Below are 22,524 nucleotides of genomic sequence, written 5' to 3'. Positions count from 1 at the left end.
TTTCTTTAGGTCTAAAAGCCACCAACTTATCAGAAGTGAAAGGAATCATTAATGATCACATTTAAATGACAGGATTTAACAGAGATACTGCTCTGAAGCTTATACAATCTCACAGTGTTCCAGATTTGATTCATTTAAAGGAAAAAAAGAGGCAGATTGAAGGGTAAATTTCAGTAACATGAGGCCATCTAGTGGAATACAACTTTTGTCTTGCAGACTTGATTTTTTTACCTCTGGACTTAGTCCCTGCTCCACAATAGTTTTCTATAACTTGGGAAATACTTGTTACTAAAGGATGCAATAAACTTATTCTCTAGGAAGTTCACCATGGACAAAAGCGAAAGAGTTAATGTTTATTTTAATAAACATGCTAAACAACATAAATGAATCAGAATTGCACAAAGGAAAAATAAGCATTTAAAATTTACCTACAAAACTGGAAGAGTCAAAGCACTACCTAAGAAAGCTGAAACCTTTGGAAAAAGGTATCTGCTAAAATTTCTGGATAAATGGAAGAAAACACTTTATCAACAAGGGGAAGAGAGGCCATGCCTGCACTGACTTGTGTCCACTCAGATTGGGTGGCATCGTCAGAAGATTTGAACTTTAACTTTGTAGACCAATGTATAATGAAAGGCTCATGTAAAATCAACTTTCCTGCTACAGGAACAGGAATGCTCCTGAGAATCCCAAGGAAGTGCTTTTCAGGGAGGACAGAAGTGTCGATCCCAGCACTTTGGAGTGGAGCAAAGCAGCAAATGAGAGAACACAGGTGAAAAACAGACTTTATGCTTTGTTTGCCACCATCAGCACAGACAGGATGAATGAAATCCAATTAAGAGACTGTGGTAGGGCAGTGTGAAGCTGTTCTCAGCACTCCTCTGTCATGCAGAGCTCCTTCAGCAGACCCCTGCTTGCTTCACGCGTAAGGCACCTCTACTTCTCCTGTAAAGGAAGGGAAGAACATCAGTATTGCAGACGGGAAAGCTCAACATCATGCACTGAAACCTCTCCAAAGCCCTTTGCTAACAACTTGCTAACAGAGAAGAGACCATAAACATTTGTAGCAGATGTGAGGGCATTGATCTGTAAACAACTTTCCTTTGAAAATTATATATTTTATCTATAAATAGCAAGGTATTTCCAGTACCACTTTTGAATTATATGACTCAAGCTAGGTCCAGGTACCATGTTCAGCCTGTGTTGCTCATTGGACTCTTCTCCTTACTGTCCAACTTCTACAGTTTCTGCTACAATAGGAATTTGCTCACACAGATATCAAAGTCATTTGTTTAGACTAGTTGGACCTTATAGGCAGGAGAGGCAATTAATCTGCAAAGATTAAGCAAAGGAACAGAGAAGTAGCGACCCTGAAAAAAAAATGATAGCACTTAGGTGGAATGGAAATCCCAGATAATTCAGCTAACCTCAGATTTTGGCTAATTCAGGAGTAATTAGGTAGAGTTGTACTTACAGGACTGCTTTGCAGAAAGAACATTTGTTGTTATATGTTTTTCCATCAGAGCCGCAGAAGGGTTGATAGAGCCTTTCGCAGTAAATGGGTTTTCCTCTCTCTAATCTCCTGTATTCACTGCAGTCCACCTGCAAATAGAGTGTCATTTTTCTTTGAATCCATCTTTCTCACATTTTCCGTTCACCTACAGAAATAATGAATATATGAAATTTTTGGACGCGCTTGTCAGCTGCTCTAGAGCAGCACAGTCAATGAGGCTTCGCCATTTGTATTAGCTGAGCCTAAGCCTCAAAATAGAAATGTTCCTTATCACAGAGATGTGTGTGATGATGCCTGTGACACACACTGAGCACCTTTAGGGACTGTGCTCTCCATCTGAATAGCATCACAGTCACTGGAAAAAATATAGTTACAGAAAAGTTGAGTATTAGTACTTTTTTCTAGCCGATTGCAATGGTCAGTAAATTCAGGTGAGATTACTTCTTGAGGCTTTCTTTATTGCACAATATCAGCTCTTGATGCTTTTTACACTGGGGGAAAGTTCTGCCCAGGTGAAATTAAAGTCCTGTTTAAGTATTAGCATGAAAAGGAATTGTTGGAGGCCTCATCTGATAGCGGGACTGTATTCATTACAGACTCAGACATGAGAGTGGGACTACAAATGTCCAGTCGTTTCTTGAACACCTCCTGGGATGGTGACTCCACCACCTCCCAGGGCACCCCCTTCCAATGTTTGACATCCCTTTCCATGAAGAAAATCCTCCTGAGTTGTGCTAATATGGACCCAGCTCTGTGTGGGGGTGATTTTTCATTTCCCACTATTCATCACTGGGCTCTGAAAGGTCTTGTCTCTGCTCATCCGAGTAAGGATTTTTTTTTCTTGGTGTCTCATTTCTTTCAGAGGTTGACCCCAGGATGATTCCAGCATAACCAGAGAGAAATTAAAACCTCCAAGTGCCAGACTTAGGACCTGAAAGTCATTAAGAAAGACTTACAGTGTCATAATCAGATAAATATTTTTAAAAATCTAGATTTCTCTGACTTAAAATTTGTCCTTGCCCAATTTCTTGCCCAGAATACATAACAGGTAAAAGCATCTGGAAGTTGTCAGGGCACCTGTAGGAAAACCACATATCTCAGAGTTGGGAATTTTTCACTGAAATCTCAATATATGGCTAGCAATTAATTAAAGTTTAACATGTTTGGTTTTTTTCCTGACCTCATGTTGTTACAAACTATATAGTTTTATCCAGAAATAAAGAAAATTACTCACTTCGTTCTCTTTGTCAGCATCTGCAATAAAACAGAATCACAAAGGATAAAATAAAAACCAGTTAATGAACACTCAGTTTCAAATCAGGATGATTTCATTAGTCTCAGCCCTTCCAGCAACACCAAGTCTTTTAACTCCTTGAAATAAATACTGACAGAGCTTTTCAGTGTTTAATAAGACACAGGTGTCAGAACCTATTAAACAAGTGGACATTATTCTAGTATTTACCTCAGAAACCTCTGTCAGCTGCTAGGACAGCCTCTGTTGTAGAAGCAACTGGAGCTATTGTTCCCCCTTTCAACACAAAAAGATTGAAGCCCCAGAAGTCAATATTATATTCAATGGCCAGTCTGTTCAGGATCAACTGGTTGTTGAGTATGACTGGGTTCTAATTCCTAAGTTTGTAAAAAAAGTTGCATGTGGTTGTAAGAAAATCACATGTTCCTTTTATGCTTTGATTTTCTGTCAATAATGAGGATAAAACTTCATTAAACTAAAATATTAAATATATATAATAATGATAATCCAATTTGGATCATAATACCACTTTAAAAAGTGATTTCCTTTGCTGGTCAATACAGATTCTAAACTGATTGGCTCCTATTTTGTACACACATGGATAGAATGGAACCCTGTTCCGAGGTGGGGCTTCAAGGAGCTGCTTCAAACAATGCTAATTACACCTCCCACAAAGTAATCAAGTGCCATTGGCATGTCTCCATTATGGTGACACATTTGTTACTTTCTTTAGGAATGTGTTTGTTCTCCTGTCCTGTAATCATCATCCTTGGGGATTCCAAGGGGTAAAAGTTATCAGGCAGAGACTTCTGTGCAGAAGGAGCAGGAGGAAAATTTGTTATGGCAATACAGCTCTAGTACTTTGGACTAAATGTGGCTTTTTCTGATCTTTAAAGCCATTAAACTTTCCACTGGAAGTTCCTTTCATGGAGCTGTTTACATCGTCTCATCAAATAAAGTTGTTCAACATAAAGAAAACTATCATAAATAGTGCTCCATGTCAAATTTCAATCTGTGTCACCAGAGGTTTGACAGTTTTCATTATTCTGGAATTGGATTAGATTTAATCCACTTCCCCCAAAACATTAGGATGTTATTTTTTCTCCAGTAACCTTCTAATAGCCACTCTGCATATGGGAGTGAGTGCAAAAAGATGTAGCTCAAAAAGTACTAATTCATAAAGTTTTAACGGAGACAAGGTAAACTAAGAAGTTCAAGGAAAAGATTTCCTGGAATTCTTATGGAAGTAATAATTATTTATTATTCTGCAGTAAATGAAACACTGAAAGAATAGTTTCTGTCGAATCATGCAATTTCATTGAAATTGTTGTTCATAAGCATTTTGAATTTGAGACAATTTTCAAAGCAACCCTTTCAGACCTATTCAAAATAGAAAAATATTAATTTGTTTCATAATTTTGGGTTTAATATTTTCATTATTTTGCTTCTTTAATGTTCTTAATGCTTTTGAACTTCCATACTCCAGCAGAAATGTGGACTCTCAGTTATCTTAAATGTACTAACTTATAAGTATATATTTTACTGCAAGTTTTTAGTAAAAATAAAAATACCAAGTAAAGGCTGAAGAAATTCCTCCCAGCTCCCTATTTTATCACAGAGCAATCTGCCCCTCAAAGCTCTCTGCAGCCTGGCAAACTAATAGTATAAAGAGGTGGTTTACAGCTGTATTATGTGTCCAGTGCATAACCAACTGTCCCCTGCATGGTCAGTTTGGCAGGAGAAGGACCTCATCAGCTCCAAGCTCCCTTCTCAGATAAAATTTAGAAATAAGTAGGTAAAACCAGCTATAGCTCTGAGGCTTTGCAATTCTCTTTAGTCACAGTGCAGAATGCAGCTCTGATTCACACCACCACCAAGGAATAGGTTTCATCCACTCAAGTGGGCGACTGTACAGCTGGCACAATAGTGTTTGATAAATAGAGCACAAGCCTAAAATTTCACTTTCTGTCTCCCACCCAGCTCCAGGAACCATTGCTCGCTGTCCCAATACACTGAGAAACTTGCAGTCTTTAGACATAAGAACTATAATATATCAGGAAATACAGGAGGGTTACTCACTTGCCAAGCAAAGAACTGCCAGAGCGAGGAGCACAAAGACTCCTGTTGTCTTCATGGCCAACAGGGGTTCTTGACCTGTTCCACAGCCGGTCTGCCCTTCAAGTATTCCAGCACGTTTAGCTCCAGTGTGTGTCCATGTGTCTGTGGGAGCAGATATTTATATACACACGCACAAGGTGCAGGAACCCTGGTGATGAAATCCTCTCACACAGAACATAATTAGAAGAAGGTGTTGCCCGTGTAGTGTCAATAGGATGTCTTCTGTATAAGGTGAAGGTCATGAGTGTCCTAGCATGGATTGTGTTGATAGAGCAGATGTATTGTTCCTTGGCTAAGCCCCTTGCCTAATTAACTGTTCCATCTCTATCAGCAAGTCCAATGAGTGACTCAGTAAGGTGGTTACTTGTTGCTGGTCTGTTATTGCTTGTTGACTCTTAAAGACGAACATAATTCCCAGGGGAAAAATAATTCTTACTGGGTGTGTTCTAAAAGATTCATCCCAGTGGAGCTGAAGTCCTTAATTCCTGTTGTCTTGATGTTTTGGAGCTGCCTGTAACCTCTGTTTAAGGGCAATGCTGATTACTATGGCTGTGCACTGAGCCCCTCTAGGCTGCTCTGGAAAAGAATGTTTCATTTGAACACCCTAAACTTCACAAAAAGCCCAGAGAATCCTTCAGTGTTCCAGTGTTCTCCTTCCTTTAAAATTCTGCCACTTTAGAGATGAGAACCAACGCTCTGTGGGAGAAAGAGCAGATGCCACATGGCACTGCCTGGCAAAGAGCAGGGATGAGTTCAGAGCCACTGGGTATCCTGCTGAGTTACTGCCTGGTCTGCTGTCATGGAGGAGATTCCTCTGCCTGCCCCTCTTCTCCTATTTTCCTATTTCCAGCACAGTAGGAGGGATTGTTTAAAAAAATCCAACGTACCGTTGTATTAGTGATTTAATCAATAGACATCATTTTCTGTCTTTTATAATACAGCTCAGGTCAGGGGGAGAATCACATCTGAGGCTTAATTTTCATAAAGTTCAAATTAATGTGGAGTTTTGAGCCGATAGTTTGGTTTGAACCCATTCCTCCAAAATTGTCTTAGTGTAGTTGTGCAAATTGTCTCAATAGGAAAGATCCCTGCACACTACTACAATTCACAGTATTTCAGTGATCACCTTCCCTCACTGCAAGGAATTGGGGCCATATCTGCTAATTCCAGGAATACAGAGAGGATTGAAAGTTCTTACAGAAAAGGTTGTAATAGGTCAAGTAGACCTTGGGCCCCACTAATTTATCCCAAGAAGGATAAATATCATCTTGTCTTTAAGGATTATAGGTAATTATTAAATGGCTAATTTCTCATCACTTCATGGGATGAAAAATATAAATGCCATCAAATTCAAGTTCCAGGATAGGTAAAGATCTAGTTTGAGCTGGAGCCCTGTAATTCAATGCCTTTACTTCAGTGATTTAATATTTAATTTTCCTTTGTTCTTAACTTGGACACCTGTGCACGTTCCTTTGAAGTTGAGATCACAAGAGACAGGCTGTCTGGGACGGGCTGACTGGGATCAGTCTGGATTCTGCTTTGGGATGTCAGTGATATTTTTGTACTGTAGAGTCCAAAACCTTTCTGAAGAGCCTGGCAAAGAGCATGTACAAACTCGTGGAGAGTATTCAGGACATGTTCATTGGTTGATGGACAATCACCAGCATTAGGCAACAAGAGCAAAACTCAAAGCAAGCCGGAAGTTACTCCTAATCTGAATAGTTTTGAGCAAACAAGACTCTTGAGGAAATCTTGAAACCGTGAAACTGCAGCTTGACAGAACACACCGGTTCCTTGACACCGGAATGAGGAAATCTGCCACTCTGGTTATGCTCTCTTGTTCTAATACAGTGCTCCACAGTGACCTGTCTGATGCAACCTCAATATCCATCCCATCCTGCCAGCAGAAGAGTATAAACATCTGCTTCAGGTCTGCTAAGTTGATGTAGGAATCTTCTCTGAGGCTAGTGGAGGAAGAGATGACTTGTGGAGGTGGGAGGGGACCAAAAAGGGAGGCAGATTTTAAATGAGATTTTTCTTAGCATTTGAAAGTTCCCTTTCTATTGGAAGGCTTCCTAATGCTTATTCTGTGCTCCATATCAGGAAAGCCATGGGGTGAATGTTTTTTTCTGGTAATGTTTAGGTGTATTGTTAGAGCTTTTGAATCAAATAAAGATTTGTTTCCTGAACAGTGGACCTTAAGCTTTGTAGGGCTTGCCTAGATCACTCAAATAGGAGGGACATAGTTGTGATGAGAGGCTGTGATATATTGTAGGGTGTGCAAACAGCAGCTCGTTCACAGCAGGGGCTCAGCTGAAATTCTGAAGATTCTTGTGTTTTGAAATATCAAAGCTGTCTTAGAGCTTTGAAAAGAAAAATGCCCTACTCAGAGAGCAACAGTCTGTTTCACTTTCTGCAGTGACGTGTTACTCACATGCAGAATCTCAAACTGAAGCTTGGTAAAGAGTAATGGCACAGAACACTTACTGCAACTCCAGTTTAAAAGGAGACCAAAGCCTCTGGATCTCTATTCCTCGCTTTGAGAATGGGCAGAATTCACATCAGCCAGCTAGAGAAAATAGTCACTATTTGACTGAAAAAATGCCTTATCTGAGGCATCTTTCTTGTCCAAACTTGTTGTTTGCCCTGGTAGCTCTTTACATGGAGCTGGTCTGACAACCTGAGGCCTGTCATCCTCAGGCAGACTGAAGGTTCACTTATATCAGAGTGCTGTGGTCAAGAACTTCCAGTGGCATACTGGGAAGAGACCAGTTTTCATGGTGTGCAAGTTGGACATGAGTCAACAGTTTGCCCCTGTACCGAACAAGTCAAGCTCTGCATGCTGGGCTGTATGAGTGTAATTATCAAGTTCAACATTGGTGAGGCTGTGTCTGGCATTCTAGGTACAGTTCTGGGCTCCCTGGGACAAAAAAGTCACTGAAATACTGGATCAGAACCAGTGAAGGACCAACAAGGTGTTTAGAGGGATCAAGCACGTGTCATGCTAGACAAGCTTGAGAGAAGTGGTTTGACCAGGTTGGAGAAAGACAGCAAAGTCTCATTGTTTTCAGCTGCTCTTTCAGGATGTGCAGAGAAGACAGGAGCCATAGTCTTCTTGGAGGTGCACAGTGAAAGGAAGAGAGAGAACAGTGCAAATTACAGCAAGAGAAGTTCTAATTAGATATGAGGAAAACAAATTTCACAATGAGAATAGTCAAGAATAGGAACAAGTTATCCAGAGATCATTGGAGATACTAAAAAATGGATCTGTTCTGAACTGGCCATAGTCTAGTGATGGGTGTGGGGTGTGGGGAACCAGGTGACCTCCAATGGTCCATTCCAAGGGAACTGATGCTGTGATTCCCACAGGAGAATGTCAAGTGTTGCTGACAGGCAGCTGCTCAGGGACTTTGTGGCATATTTGTCCTTATGAGTTAACATTTGACAAAGCAGACACGGACAGTAGATTAGCACAATGGATTGATTTTATCTACTTGGAAAACATGTTGTTTGTTGGAAAACAAGTGTTCAGATCTGTTTAGGAATAGCTGCTTCCCAAAGCTGTGTCAGTAAGGCCTCTTCATCATACCTAAAACTAATTTAGAAATTTATAGGAAACACTCTGTATCGAAGAATAGTGAGTGAAAATTTTGACCTAGTCAGCAAACTCATGAATACATCTAGGTTAATTGTGGGCCTCTCATAGTTTTCTACCTTTATCTTTTTCTGCCTTTATCTTCATATCTTGTCTTTTTATCTCTTCAAGTTGATCTTTAGAAGAAGAAAAAGTAATTACATGGTGTTACATCTGGTAAAATATTAGTGCATATTTTTCCAAGAGTAGGACAATTCTTCACAATTATTCATATATTGCTTTTAGATTTGGAGTGCTGAGTGGAGCACGAATGGGATGCCAAATATGCTGCTGCAGCACGTCATTAGTTAAGTGCCTGCTTTATTCTGCATGGGAGGGTGTTCTGTGGCTGCATTCCAGAACAGTAACCTGTTCCCATTCATCTGATGGAATGCCTCCCATTGAGGACACCAACAATGGTGAAAAAATGGCACGTGGAATAGCTAATAAAAATATTCTCATGCACACCACATAAACCCTTGAAGAATGTACAAGCCAAGATAGACCCTGCCGTGGTCACCTGTGTCGGTGATTCCAGCGCGTGTTTACTCGGGACGCGGCTCGCGGGCTCCCTCAATCCTGCTCTGGGTGGGTGGTTTGGGTTGTCCGCCCATGTGCAATTAACATATCAGACTTTTGAAGTCTTGCTCAATGGAAGGTTTGAGAATCAAGTGATGTGTTTGTTAAGGCATCAAACTGGGCCAAAACAGTATTTGCCTGAAGGAAGGTGAGTTTCTCATTTTCCACACCTTAAGAGAGATCAAAGGAGCCTTTCTTTAACACTGCAGGTGTCAAGGTAGGACAGATCCCTGCTGAAGGTTTCAGGTGTTATTTCAGAAAGTAAAAAATAAACCCAACACCTCTCTGCAAAGCTGAGCTTTACATTTTTCTTTGTATCTTCTGATATCTCTAAGATACAATACAAGGCTATGATCCTGTTATCCTTCAAGGAACTTGTGGATCCTTTGAGTTACTTAGTGCCATACCATTGATGGTTCTGAATGGATTCTTCACAGGTAAAACAAAACAAGCATTAGCAGCTTAACACTTACACTGAATGTATTGAATAGGACTTATTTTAAATTGCCTTAAGATGCAATTCCCAGGTGTTCAGCCCTTTGAAGTTTGGTCACACTGAACTCAGTCAAACTGACATGTTTAAAGCAAGGTTTCTTTTAAGGTTTTTTCATTTCTCAGAACAAGGTTGGAGGATAGACATTGGGTTTGCCTGTATTAAAAATACCATTACTTTTATAAAAGAGAATATACAACTTACCAAGAAAAGGGATAGGATGAAGGTCAGCATGGAAGAAGGGATGGATACGAAGCATTTGGACCTGAAATCTGTATTCTCCCACAGAACCCTTAATTAGACATAAGCCTTTTTTCCTCCTTTTGCTACTAGCAAGTGCCTGCTTGCCCAGCTGAAGCACTTAGAGGATAGCAAGTTCCTACTGTAACCAATTAGTGCCTCGTTAAGGACACCAACTATTTGTCAAGCATTCCTTAAGATGAGGAGCACCCACAAAAAGCCCTGAAGGGAATTAGTCAGTCTCTGTTCAGTGCAGATTTAGGGAGGTGTGGTAGTCAAAACCTAAAGCCACAGGTTGAGTGATGAGTATGAATAGAAAGCTGGAGCAGCTGCCCCTTCCCAGAAAATGGTGGGACACAGAGTCAGGAGTAGGTCCGGTATAAGACTGTTATCTATTTATACAGTTAATGACTCTCACACCTCAGGAACCTCAGGAATAAACTTAGTTCTATAATTTTATTTCAGAAGCTTTGATTTTGCAATCTAAAGTTTTGGGGGCAATTTTGTACATTGTGCAGCCTAACTGAGTCTGTGCATTGTGACATTTATCAGAAGGTGTCCAGATTATTTGCAGTGCAACAAGGAGAGGAATTAAGAAAGAGAAGTCCAAGGACTAACTGCCACATCAACTGTTATGTTCCTAAATGGATGGAGTATGTTAGAAAATTGTCTCCAGTATATGGAGCCACCATAGGGAATATTTGAGCTGTGATAGTAACACCTTTTTATACAGTCTAGACAGTCCCTCAGAGATGGGAGACTGACAATTTTTAGAGGAGATATTCACAGGCACTTGGGTACATATGGGGCCTAGGAAATCGATAATCAAGGATTAAAGCCAACTTTATGTCTTAGAGTGCAGCCATCTTATAATTAACCTGATTTCTGCAGAAAAAGAGGTAGTTTCAAGCTGCACTTTGTTATTTTCCTGAAGAATCTTAGCCAATGACTTCCCTCACTGGCTCCTGACTACCCCATAATCCATGCCAGAAAAGCTTCCTGTAGGAAGGTTCAACTCACCTTATGGCATTGTGGCACAGAAAGGCAGATTCCTCTGAAGGCAATAGATCAATATAATCTTTGTCAGGATACTCGTAAATTTAGCCTGAGTATTCCAGAGAACGGAAACTGGGCTGGACTCAAGTTAATGAGAGGTTGCAGTGATGGGTTTCAGTGGTGCCAAGGTTTCAACTCAGTTGTCTGAAGAACAGGAAGGTCGGTCCTATGAATTCTGAGCACTGCACTGGCAGGATCAGAGAGAAACCTCAAAGACCTCAAGATCTATTTCAAGTGGTTTCAGTTACAAACCTCCTGACCACAAAGGCCAGAGAACCTCAGTGTTCTCTTTGCCTGCAGAAGAGGGTTTAGGGGATCTGGCTGACTCACTGTTGCCACTTTGCTGGGTGGTCCTGCACACTTTTACAGGCCATGAATTTGTTAGTAGTTTGCCCTATAAACATTTTTGCAGTAGTAGTGTATAACATTCTGGTAGAAAAGTGAACAGTGACACAAACCATTCTTAAAAAATCACAAGTAAACCAAATTTTCTTGTTTTCAGATGTATTTATTATTAGCTCATTAAAAAAGCACAATAAATTGCATTTATAGTGGAAATAAGACACATAAACTTAATATATTACTAGCATTTGTAGCTAGATTGCCAGCAGTTTTCTGAAATATCAGATATCTCACACATTTCAATCTATAAATATCTGAAATTACCACCATGCCTAAGACTGGGAAAAAAGGAAGCATGGTTGCAATGAAAGTCTTTCTTTAATTTCACTGATTCTTTATCAGGGCTTAAAGTCTGAATCATCGGATATTTTACTATTTTGCCTTCCTGTAAGTCAGGACTCAGGTGTTTTGACAAATGTTGCCCCATCTCTGGAAGTGTTCAAGGCCAGGTTGGACAGGGCTTGGAGCAACCTGGTCTAGTGGAAGGTGTCCCTGCCCATGGCAGGGGGTGGAACTAAATGACCTTTTAAGGTCCTTTCCAACCCACACCATTCCACGATTCTATGAAAAATACAGAGGCTTCAACACGTTTCTGCCTTTTTCCAGACCTGGGGACTTACTCTGTGAGCAGTTCAGAGCCAGGACTTGAGGTGTTTTACCTAAGGTCCTGTGAAGAGTAGTAGGGAGATGCTTTCAAAATGAACTATAAAAATCTGTATTCAAAAACTCTAACTTTAATTAGATGCTTAACACCCTTATATAAAACCTGTTCACAATTGGCCTCTGAGGTATCAGATACAGTACAAGTGTAATTTCAGCTGCCTTGGTTGTAGCTGCAGATTTCTGACTCCTGTGCCCAGTGCCTGTGGCACAGCAGGTTGGAATTCATTTTATTGTCAGTATATTCCACTGCAGGACATGCACTGGATACACAGGAGTCACTGAATAAAGGGCCTCCAGTAACCACAAACGTGGAGGAAAAGGAGGTTGTTTAGGAGGGGTTAAATTCAGGCACTGGCTACCAGTTCCTTTCATGTTCATGAATGGTGCTAAAAGGAATTAACCACAGTACTCATGCAGCCAAGGCTTTCTATGCTTACACATTCCAATAAAAATAAATAAAAATAAATAATTAAATAGACACATAATCAAACCATTAAATAATGGAATGTTGAAACAGTTCTTTCTGGAATTTACTTTACAAATAACTTAACATATGAAATGGTTCGAATAGTAACTGCTATCAACTGCCCCAGCAAGTCATGTCAATAAATAAATAAATAAATAGATAAATACATAAATAATGCATAAATAAATAAATATTAAATAAATAAATGAAATGTAATAATGTGAACCTACAATAATAGCTGACAGCAACACATCATATTCATGTTAATATAACATGATGTATGCTAAAGGTGTTACTTATATCTGGGGAATTTAAGAGCTGCCAAAATCAGGAACATATTCATATCTTACAAAAAAAGATGTTATGACTTCTTAATAATCTCAAATGCAGATTTTTCTTCAAATTGTGCTTATATTCTTGTGCTGGTTCATTCTTTGCTTTCTTCAGGAGTATTGTGCCATCCTCCTGGAATCTCTTACTAGTTATCTGTAACATAAGAGAAAGCAAATTTATGTAAGAATTATCTTAATTCTCCTCAGACCCAGATTTTTAGTCCACAGGCCCACACCATGCAAGACTCAGGAGGCTCTGTGTCTGATGGGGATCAGGGATTCTGTAACCCAACCCATGTCCATGAACCTACACCCATTGTTTCCTCTCTGATTTAAATGGATTCTAATTGTTTCCTCGATTATTTTTGTAAAAGAATCACCATTTAGGCAGCCCAACACATTTCTTCTCTTACAGATATTTAATGAAAAAGAATATTCAGGAGACAAAAATGATTCCAAGGAAATGTAAAGTCAATGATCGTTTAAGAATTAGAAAAAAAAATCATAGACTCCATACTCTTCTAGGTGAGGACTCATCCCTGCTTCTCTAGTAGAAGGTTCTTTAAGCCTTACCTGCAGAGTGAAGACCAGTCACTCCAGGATGAGTGGTAATAACGATCCCTGGCCTGCACGGAAATCTCATCCTTTGGCCCAGTGTTTGGAAGGTGGAATGACTGTTCATCAGTAACATAGACGACCTGTGAACAGGGCACAGCTCCTTCAGTGGATTGTAAAGGTTGAGAACACAGCACCACACAGCACCAGAAATGTTCCAACAAGCTCATGTCACTTAAACCCCCACTGGCAATCTAGTGTTTCACAGCCACCAGTACCACCCACAGACAGCAAAGGCTTGTGAGAACTTGAGTCACAGCAGAAACCAACTAAACAGCTCATGTTCCACTGAAGTTGGTGTTCTAAAGTGATCCAAACCCCAGACTGAAACACTCATTAAGACAAAGGGTTTATTTATTTATCTGGGGTTTTCTCTTTTTATTTCTTCTCTCATAGTGAGAACCATAAAAGACAGAGGTTACTCCTTTTCAGTGTCGTTGAAGTTCCCACTGAGGACCTGTGGCTGATACAAGAAGCATCTGGAAACTCTCCAGTTTCTCCACTGAAGGGACTGTAGGAGCCAACACTACTAAAATCAATGGGGGAATGGCCCCATCTGCTGGTACAGGCAAGTGGATTCTGTCCACAGAGGAAAACACATCCTCTTTGGATGTGTCTCTGGATTAATCCCCTGACAAGCTGGGATGATCACTACATTTGTTTGCTTTTCTGATTGCTGGACCAAGGCAGAGCAGCACTGCAGTTCAGGTCCTGCTCTGTGGTCAGCTGGTCTTTCCAGTTCTCTGCCAACCCAGGCAAGTCACCATCACCACTGTGTGCCCATGAGCATCAGCAAAAGAAGCAAAACCATTTGTGATTTAAAACTGACACAGAGGAACAATGTTTAGATAATAATTAACTAACAAGAAATAGAGTGGCAAAGACCACAGACTGAACAGAAATGCTTCCAAATGAATCGGTGATTCCTTATTTCTTGTTCTCCTATAAAGTCTGAGCTGCCCAGGTACAAACAACACATGGGGAAATCCATGTAACAGATCTGAGACTTCTTGATTTGGAAATTGGGATTTTCACACATTAGGACCCACACAGCCTACTAATGAGTTGGTAAATACTTTTCTCATGCTAGCACAGCTATGCAATACTGGGCAGGATTTTCTCTCCTCAGTAACATCAGGGATCTTACTGCTCATAGAACTGGGAAGGTGTTTTTCTGCCAAGGCAGAACTTGCCAAATTCCGGTCTGAGCACCCTTTTTTTTTAATTTTAGTTCATGATTCTTACATACAAAGCTTATATTATTTATACTATCTGTTCAAGCAATAAAATTGTGTTTCAAATGTTGTGTTTTTACCTGGGTTTTGCGTTTCTTCGCACTTTTAACTTTGACCTTAAAAGTCAAAGGGAAGTAGGACTTTGGGGTGCTCCATGTTTTGGGATATTCCCAGGTCACCATTCCATTTGTGGCCACATACTGACATTGGGGTGGGTCAGGTTTTACTGCAAGAGAAAATATAGAGGTAATTAATTCACATTAGCAACATAATATCAGATGTTGGTGTCCTACTGTTGATAATTTTATCGGAATGAGCAATGGGAGACTCCAGGAGATTAAGAGAGGAGTAGATATTATGTATAAGAACTGCCTTTTGTGCTTCTCACAGAAAATAAAACACACTCCCATAATATCTCTGGGTCAGATCCTGGGGTTTTTTTCACCTGAAGGGTTGCAGACGGCTACATTGGACACAGAGGAATATCTTCAACCTCTGCTGACAATTAGGGCATTTAACAAACACCTGTTTCTTTAGGATGCTGCCTCATTTTCACATGCCCTGTGGCATCATGATCACAATTTATATCCTCTTATTCCTATTCATTTCTGTTAATCTGCCCTGGATGCCCATCTGTAGGAATGGATCAGGAGGGAAGCATCCATAGCCTTAACCAGTTCTCAGAGAAAAGCCTGCTGGGTTATTCGTTGTTCTCTGACTTCTTCCACATACCCCTTCTGAAACATGCCCATCTATTAGAGGAGGCTACAGAACTTCTGGGACATGTGAGTGTGAGAGGGTTGAGGCCACAAGCCAGGAAGATATTGCTTCTTCACTTCCTCATCCTCTTCCAGGCTGCTGCTATGGCATGTTTTCCCCTGTTCCTGTAACTGGGGGCTTGATGCAGATTTACAGTATACTAGGGCAGGGATTCCCAAGGCTGGTGTGATCACCTACCCTTAGTTCCACTGTCGGCAGCAAGAATAAAGCTAAGAATTGATCATGATTCCTGGTCTACTCACTGATATCTCTGATGAAGAAGCTGCTGGTGTAGTTCTCATATTCCACCTCATCGATGACCTCCAGGAACATGTCAGTGGGCTGGTGCTCTTCAGCAAAGGGACAGTAGTTTTCTTTGCGGCACTGGGACGTGTATCTGGTCACTGATCCATCGGTGTGAGCCACAGGGCTGCTGCAGGTCACATCTCCCTGAGGGCTGGACACAGAACAGAGTAAAGGAGTGGGGATGCTGGTTGGTTCTGAGAATGTGTTGCCACAACAACAACAACATGTAGTGTTGTAAGGTTAGGTAAGGTAATATTTTGATGCTGTTTGTATCATTTCATGGCTGCCCTTCATCTGCTGCAGAAAAAGCCCAGTGGGAGTTCCTGCATTTTCAGTGCTGTAGGACATATTAATGTAAAATCACAACCACACCACAGCCCCTGCCTTAGCAGAAGGAATCAGTGTTTAACCCTAAAGCAGGGTATCACTGTTTTTATTACTAGTATCCCATGGCAAGCTCTAGTATCTTACTTCGTTCCTTCACCCTCTCCAAATCCTTTTTCAAGAAAGGAGGGAAGGTGGAGAAGTATCTACTGGGAAATAAATACCAAAACTCATCTATAAAGTACTACCTGAATCTGGTTCTATTTTTGCTTTGAGCTAAATAAAACTTTTTTCTTGTTGTTTCTTCTTTAATGAACTGAAGTGACTTTTGCTGAAGTACTCTATGTTTTGGAGAAACCCCCAGGAGTGGTGGGAGGCAGGAAATCCCCCCAAGGTTCCCATCACACATTTCCCTCACAGGTTTCTGCTGTGTTCCTCAGCAGAGACTTGTCAGTGGGCATGTGGCCTCTGCCGTGGGTGCAGCCTCCCACTCCCTTCATTCTGTCCCCTCTCGGGACTCGGAGCTGTGGTTGTTTCTGCTTTTGGCTCAACTTCCTCTCTCCCCTCCACAAACTGTTCTGCTATTGCTTAAGTTATTCTGTGGCTGAAACAGCCCACTGGGTGTCATTCCATTTTCATGTCTTTATTAATTTCTGAGCTACTTCCATGCTGTTATTAGTTAACTTATTCCCTGTGATGCCTCAAAATATTTTGCAGATATTCTGGCTCTGCAAGAGAAATTTCTTCCTTTCTACATGTTCTAAACAGCCTAAAATCTGGGATCTCCTAGACAGAGTAACACAAAGGGCTGCTCTGGCCTTACTATGAGTTTGTTAAGGAAAGTACAAGCTCTAACCCTTTTAGACTTTTGATGGTGAACTTCACATTTGGATTCTCATTTTCTGTCATCCATGAACACATGAAAATTCCAGAGTAGTTCTTTGCCTCACATTTTAAAAACGTCCGCTTTGGCTCTAGATGGAAAAAGAAAGAAAACATGATTTATTTATTATTCTTGCTGAAATGGTCAAAGCAGAGACAAAACAGCAGTTCGATGGACTTATATCTATTTTGGCAGGTGGGTTCATAGGCAGACACAGTCTGAGGCTGTCCCGTGGGCCGCCACGTGTAGTTACAGAGCCAAATAACAGGTAGTGGCCAAAGCCTGGTTCATGTGGCACCACATCAACGTGGCATTGACAGAAGCCAGAGCACACCCAGGCTGTGGTAAAGAGCTGTCAGGAAGAGATTTACATGAACAAATCCACTGTTCCTTCCACAAAGAAATCCTGCAGCTGTGCAGTTGGCAAATCCCTGTGTTTGTTACCACAGAGCCACTGAAGGAATTATTTGCATTCCACTGTCAGTAAAGCCTTTGAGAGAACCCATTTTAAAGTGGGTGTTTCTCACACATTTCCAGAAAGCTCCCTCTGGCCCTCAGTGCCCAAGGCTAAGCAAGGAACATCCCATCTTCCATACCTTTAAAGCTTTTCAGAATCGACCTTATCATCTGCCCATTGGAGTCAATTTTGCTTATGAGGAAGAAATTATAGCTGAGGATTTCATGGGTATTCTCTGCCAGACAGGTGTAGTTTCCAGCATCTGGGAACTCCTTCACTTCAGCAATCAGAGTCTTTCCTTTTCCTTTCCATTCAGAGTCCTTTTTCCAGTAAACTGCTTCATTGGGTGAGTTACAGGTGAGCTCCACTCTCGTAGCTGGTGTCTCAGCATTCCACTCAGATTCTATGACATACACTGGACATGGCAAAGAAAGAAATTAGCAGCTACTCCTACGTGCCAGTGGGAAGGTTGGACTGAGTCCTTTTCCCTCAGCTCTACTGTCCAGGAGCTCAACACTCCAGTGAGATGTAAGTTCCAGTGAGTTCTAGGACCTTCTCACCAGAGCATTTCACTACCAGAATGAGAGCTTTAAGGCTTTACCACAAAGGAGAAACACTAAGAAATACCTGTCAAACACAGAATCTTAACTGGCAGAAAACATTCAGCTCTAGGAAGTTTGGAAGTTTCCCAAACTGCTTATGGACTTGTGAAACACAGGCAAGGTGAGTCTTACAGACTTCAAACACAAAGTTTACTCCCAATGCTGACAAACAGATTTGCAGTTTTCAGCACCGTGGTATTGCCCAGAGAACCCACAGGATATTTTTTTTTTAATGTAAATATATGGGGAAAAGTAATTTAATTCCTTTTTAGAAATGGAACACAATCGAGGATATTTTTTTCATGTTGACTTGGGTCCTTCTTTTTGGACAATTGCCTTGAAGCCAGTTTGGATTATGGAGCTACACTGAGTGAATAAGAACAACAAATTTTATTATCTGAATTTAGCCAAATTTTCTGGTAAATTATTCAAAATAATTGTTCGTTTATTACCCTGTATTTTTACAAATGTATTTACATTTGACTTATTTGCCAGAAAAGTTGATAAACTATTTCTAGGTTTTAAGTTTTACTTAAAAATATTTTTTTCCACAATTAATTCTTCACTTGTTTGATTTTGGGCTGTTACCTCAGTCACAAGAGGCTGTTTCTGCCTCCAGGCTGCATGACTGAAACTTTTGAAACACTAGGAGAAGAAATAGGAAATAAGATAGTTGCTAATGCAAATATAGCAAATATGCTATTGTATGACATTTTAGGACTTCTAAATATTTCTTCCAATAACTCCAATTAATTGGCTAATTATTGACAAACAAAGACATAGGAAGAACCTTGGCCTAAGATACTATAATTAACAAATTCTGTGCATGTGGCCACAATTATAATTCAGAAATGGCCATGTCCTGAAGGCAGCTGAAGGTCTCAGAAGGTAAAGACTTGCTTACCATTTTCCTGAAGTTTCCACTGCACAGCTTCCAGTAGGGCACCAAAGGAAAACAGTGAAAGTAAGGCACAGAGCAGGTGAGGCATCTGGAAGGAAAAAATAAATTGCTGAACTTCATTGAGGTTGGCTGAGTGTGCATTGAAATCAGGCTCATGCTGGACAGAGTGACAAGACAGGGTCAGTCCCAGTGAACTAAGAGACGTTCTCCTGTTCTAAAAGCTCTTGGACTATTTAAAAATTGAGTTTGTAACACTATTTTGATCCATTTGTTACTTTCACCACAAGCCAGACTAGAGAAGCAATCATGGACCTCAGAGGAAATTGTTGTGTGCGTTGATCTGTCGGGAGCTCAGAAGCATTCTCAGATTCCTTGGTTAAATATTCCTCATGCAAGAAAAGTCCTTCTGATGCCAATGAGGCCAGTTGTATGAACAAGGCACTGGACTAAAGGATCAGTGGACATTAAATTTCATTCATACAAAGCTTGTGGGTTAAAGACATCAGCAATCCTATTAAAACAAAAGATTGTCAATAAAGGGAAAGGCCTGCTGAAGGGTTTTGCTGGACCCTTGTCTCCATCACGTCTGTGAGAACAAGTGACAGCAGGGTCAATAACGCAGTGTAGAGCTGGAGTCAACACTGACCATTGCCTAACTGTTCTAGTGTCCACCTCAGGTTGCACACACTAATTAAATTTTCAAGCAATTTCAGGCAAAATTCCTCCTGGATTCAGTGGCACAGCTCTATTTGCAGAAAGGGCTGGATACGTAGATCATTGTTGCTGTGTGTGTAGCTGTATTTACAATATATAAATGCATATTTATCCTGAACTTATTCAAAATACTGCTAGAGCTCTTTATGAAACACCAAACACCTTTATCAGATATTGTAGTAATCACTGGGTGCATAAAAAACTTTAACAACAGTTATTTAGATACACTTCCAGACCTTTCTTAGCTGGAGATTAGGCCAAATGAATAGGAAAATGGCTTAGAAAAAGAGACTGGTGAATATAGCTTTCAAAGCCTATTCTGACTACAATATGAGTCCAAACGCACATGAAAAACACAAAATTAAGTGGTTGGGGGTTTTTTTCCTCCCAAACCAGTCTTTTTTTAATAAAAGGGGAGTAGCCCTCCTGATTTCTTGAGACTGTGTGTTCCTATGTGTGCCGAATCTGTTCCTCGCTGGCAGCTCCTGCTGTTATGAACCATCCTTAACCTCGTCAGAAATCAGCTGTCCCTGCTCCAGTGCCCTTTGGATTTGTGCACAGCTATTAATAGGACCAGAAGCTACCAGCAAAGTATCTGGAGGGTGTTTAGGAGAGGAACCAGCTCCTGTTGCAGCTGCACTGAGAGCGGCACAAACCCCAGTGAAAAGCTGGTTACCATCGAGCAGCCAAATACAGAATCATTTAGGCTGGAAAAGACCTCTAAGACATACAATATCCTATTAGTAGTGTATTGCTTCATTACAAGGCAAACCCTCTTTGCTGATGATTTCATGTGCAGGCAGGATTAGCTGGAATTTCCAAAAGAAAACTACATTTTGCAACTTTCTGAAAAGATGTCGATTTCTGTCATTGAAACATGACATTCATCACTACACTCCATAAACCCAAAACTAAACATCAAAACACCAACTATAACTGGAGGAGTGTGATACATGCCTTTCCTTCCATAGCAACCTTTTGGCAAAATTAAAACCTCCAAAACAGAAAAGTTTTTCCTGCTTTTGGGGGGAAGCTTCACATGTTTGTGATGAAAGAATTTAACAATTTTAATGGAAATTATTCCATTTTTGAGATGGGGGGAGAACACTCCCTCCCCCATCTCAAAATTTTATTGAAAAATTAATCAGAAATAAACTCATTTCTGAACATCATTAATCAGTGCAGTTGCCTGAGCACTTCATAGATGAGGAGAGCATTCCAACATCATATGTTCAGAGAATCACAGAATTATGGAAAGGTTTGGGTTGGAAGGGACCTTAAAGATCATCCAGTTCCACCCCCTGCCATGGGCAGGGACATCTTCCACTAGACCAGGTTGCTCCAAGCCCTGTCCAACCTGGCCTTGAACACTTCCAGGGATGAGGCAGCCACAGCTTACCTGGGCAACCTGTGCCAGGGGCTCACCACCCTCATAGGGGAGAATTTGTTCACATACATTCAACCTAAACCTGCTCTCTTTCAGTTTGAAGCCATTCCCCCTTGTTTTGTCACTCCAGACCCTTGTCCAAAATCCCTCTCCAGCTCTCTTGGAGTCCCTTTAGGCACTGGAAGGGGCTCTAAGGTCTCCCCAAAGCCTTCTCTCCTCCAGTCTGACACCCTTGGCTCTTCCAGCCTGGCTCCAGACCAGAGGAGCTCCAGCTCTTGTAGCATCTCTGTGCCTTTCTCTGGACTTGCTCCAGCAGCTCCATGTCCTTCTTTTGCCGGGGACCCCAGAGCTGGAGGCAGCACTGCAGGTGGGGTCTCATGAGAGAAGAGTAGAGGGGCAGAATCCCCTCCCTTGGTGTTCTCTCCATGTTCCCTGTGATATGGAACACAAGGTGCTGTAAATCAGCACAAACTCCTTTGCTGAGAATCACAGAATAATTTCTGTCAGCAAGGACCTCTGGGCCTCATCTGGCCCAGTCTGAGCTCTAGTCAATGGAACAGTCTGACCATAAGTACATATTTGTCACCGTTCACACCCCAGCAACACCAGTACAGTGAGATAAAGAGATTATTATCTGATAGCATAGATAACAATTCTGTAAGCTTTGTACATACGCACATTATATGCTAAACTTCAGGGAGATGAGCATAGAAATACTATCCTGAGAAAAATGTCACAAAAACTATTTAAATACACTTTAAAATAAATAATTATAAGTTCTCATTAGTTTTATCTGAAGCAGCTGGTACCAGAGTAAGAGAAGAAAGGAATTCTCACCTTTTCCTGTGACGGCGCCTTTAGTCAAGTTGTCAGGCAGGTTTGATTTGTGATCTGAAGGAAGCAAAGTGCTGGCTCCCTTATAAATACTCCTAAACTCTGAAAGGAAAGGGATGCTCTGTTTCACCGCAATACCACAGAATTGCAACACGTGGTTTGAGTTCCTTTTTTACATAGTGGCACAGCTAAAGCAAAAAAAAAAAAAAGCTTGGGACTCCCAGGTAAACTTGAATGAGGAAATGAGATTATGAGATTGTTAAAATGACCTTTATAGTTTGAGCATTTCTTTTTCCTGCCTGATTCTCTGTCTCTCTCATACAGCCTGTTCATTATCTGAGGAAGAGTAAATACAGGCCAAATAAACTTCCAGAACTCTCTGATGGGAAATACATTATAAAGACAGAAAGAGAAAGTTAAATAAACTAAAACCATTTCTATCTGATAAGCATGAAAGAGATAATTACATGAGATACAATCCCAGCTACCACATCAATCAGAGGTAAAGGGAACATATATATTTTTTAATTAGTACTTTAGAATTGTGTTTGTTCTAATAATTGAGACTTAGGTCAACCAAAAAATAAACAGTTAGTTCCAGCTTAGAAATAAAAACCTGGTATTCATGCATTATTTTACGTTGCAGTTTTTAAATATAATCTAATAAACCTGATGTTCCTTTTAGACCTTAGGTATAAGAATAGCTCTGTGCTCAGTATGGGGTTTGAAAATTAGGAAAAAGTTTTCATTTTTTTTTAT

At 40.6% G+C, this 22,524-nt stretch overlaps 2 protein-coding genes and 1 long non-coding RNA gene across 3 annotated transcripts; 1 reads left to right on the top strand and 2 right to left on the bottom strand.

Moving 5' to 3' along the window:
- Nucleotides 1-332: 332 nt before the first annotated feature.
- Nucleotides 333-5,091, bottom strand: LOC135422508 (ovomucoid-like). Its single transcript, XM_064671701.1, has 4 exons — nucleotides 4,845-5,091; nucleotides 2,748-2,767; nucleotides 1,475-1,602; nucleotides 333-945 (listed from the first exon to the last, which is right to left on the bottom strand). Exons 1-4 carry the CDS (start codon nucleotides 4,897-4,899, stop codon nucleotides 900-902), a joined length of 249 nt encoding a protein of 82 aa, XP_064527771.1. The 5' UTR covers nucleotides 4,900-5,091; the 3' UTR covers nucleotides 333-899.
- A 3,137-nt stretch (nucleotides 5,092-8,228) lies between these two features.
- Nucleotides 8,229-14,664, top strand: LOC135422507 (uncharacterized). The gene is made up of 2 exons (XR_010434508.1): nucleotides 8,229-9,533; nucleotides 13,760-14,664. It is a non-coding gene; the product is annotated as an uncharacterized LOC135422507 (long non-coding RNA).
- IL12B (interleukin 12B) lies at nucleotides 13,318-22,214 on the bottom strand. The gene is made up of 7 exons (XM_064671700.1): nucleotides 21,769-22,214; nucleotides 18,834-18,918; nucleotides 17,467-17,742; nucleotides 16,844-16,961; nucleotides 15,621-15,814; nucleotides 14,679-14,824; nucleotides 13,318-13,446 (listed from the first exon to the last, which is right to left on the bottom strand). Exons 2-7 carry the CDS (start codon nucleotides 18,916-18,918, stop codon nucleotides 13,318-13,320), a joined length of 948 nt encoding a protein of 315 aa, XP_064527770.1. The 5' UTR covers nucleotides 21,769-22,214.
- Between the last annotated feature and the right edge of the window lie 310 nt (nucleotides 22,215-22,524).

This window comes from Pseudopipra pipra, chromosome 15 (genome assembly GCF_036250125.1).
Source record: "Pseudopipra pipra isolate bDixPip1 chromosome 15, bDixPip1.hap1, whole genome shotgun sequence".
NCBI lineage: Eukaryota > Metazoa > Chordata > Aves > Passeriformes > Pipridae > Pseudopipra > Pseudopipra pipra.
Note: the sequence above shows the minus strand (reverse complement) of the source record. Positions and strands in the feature narration are given on the sequence as shown.

Bases quoted from the DNA above. Each gene is read 5' to 3' on its own strand.
- LOC135422508 (XM_064671701.1), bottom strand. From the start codon at position 4,899: ATGAAGACAACAGGAGTCTTTGTGCTCCTCGCTCTGGCAGTTCTTTGC. The intron at 2,768-4,844 runs GTGAGTAACCCT...GTTTTATTGCAG, and splicing joins GGCAGTTCTTTGCTTGGCAA to ATGCTGACAAAGAGAACGAA. The intron at 946-1,474 runs GTAAGTACAACT...CTTCCTTTACAG, and splicing joins TCTTTCTGCAAAGCAGTCCT to GAGAAGTAGAGGTGCCTTAC.
- IL12B (XM_064671700.1), bottom strand. From the start codon at position 18,918: ATGCCTCACCTGCTCTGTGCCTTACTTTCACTGTTTTCCTTTGGTGCC. The intron at 17,743-18,833 runs GTAAGCAAGTCT...TGCCATGTCCAG, and splicing joins GTGGAAACTTCAGGAAAATG to TGTATGTCATAGAATCTGAG. The intron at 15,815-16,843 runs GTTAGAGCTTGT...TTCTGTGTCCAG, and splicing joins ACCATCAAAAGTCTAAAAGG to CCCTCAGGGAGATGTGACCT.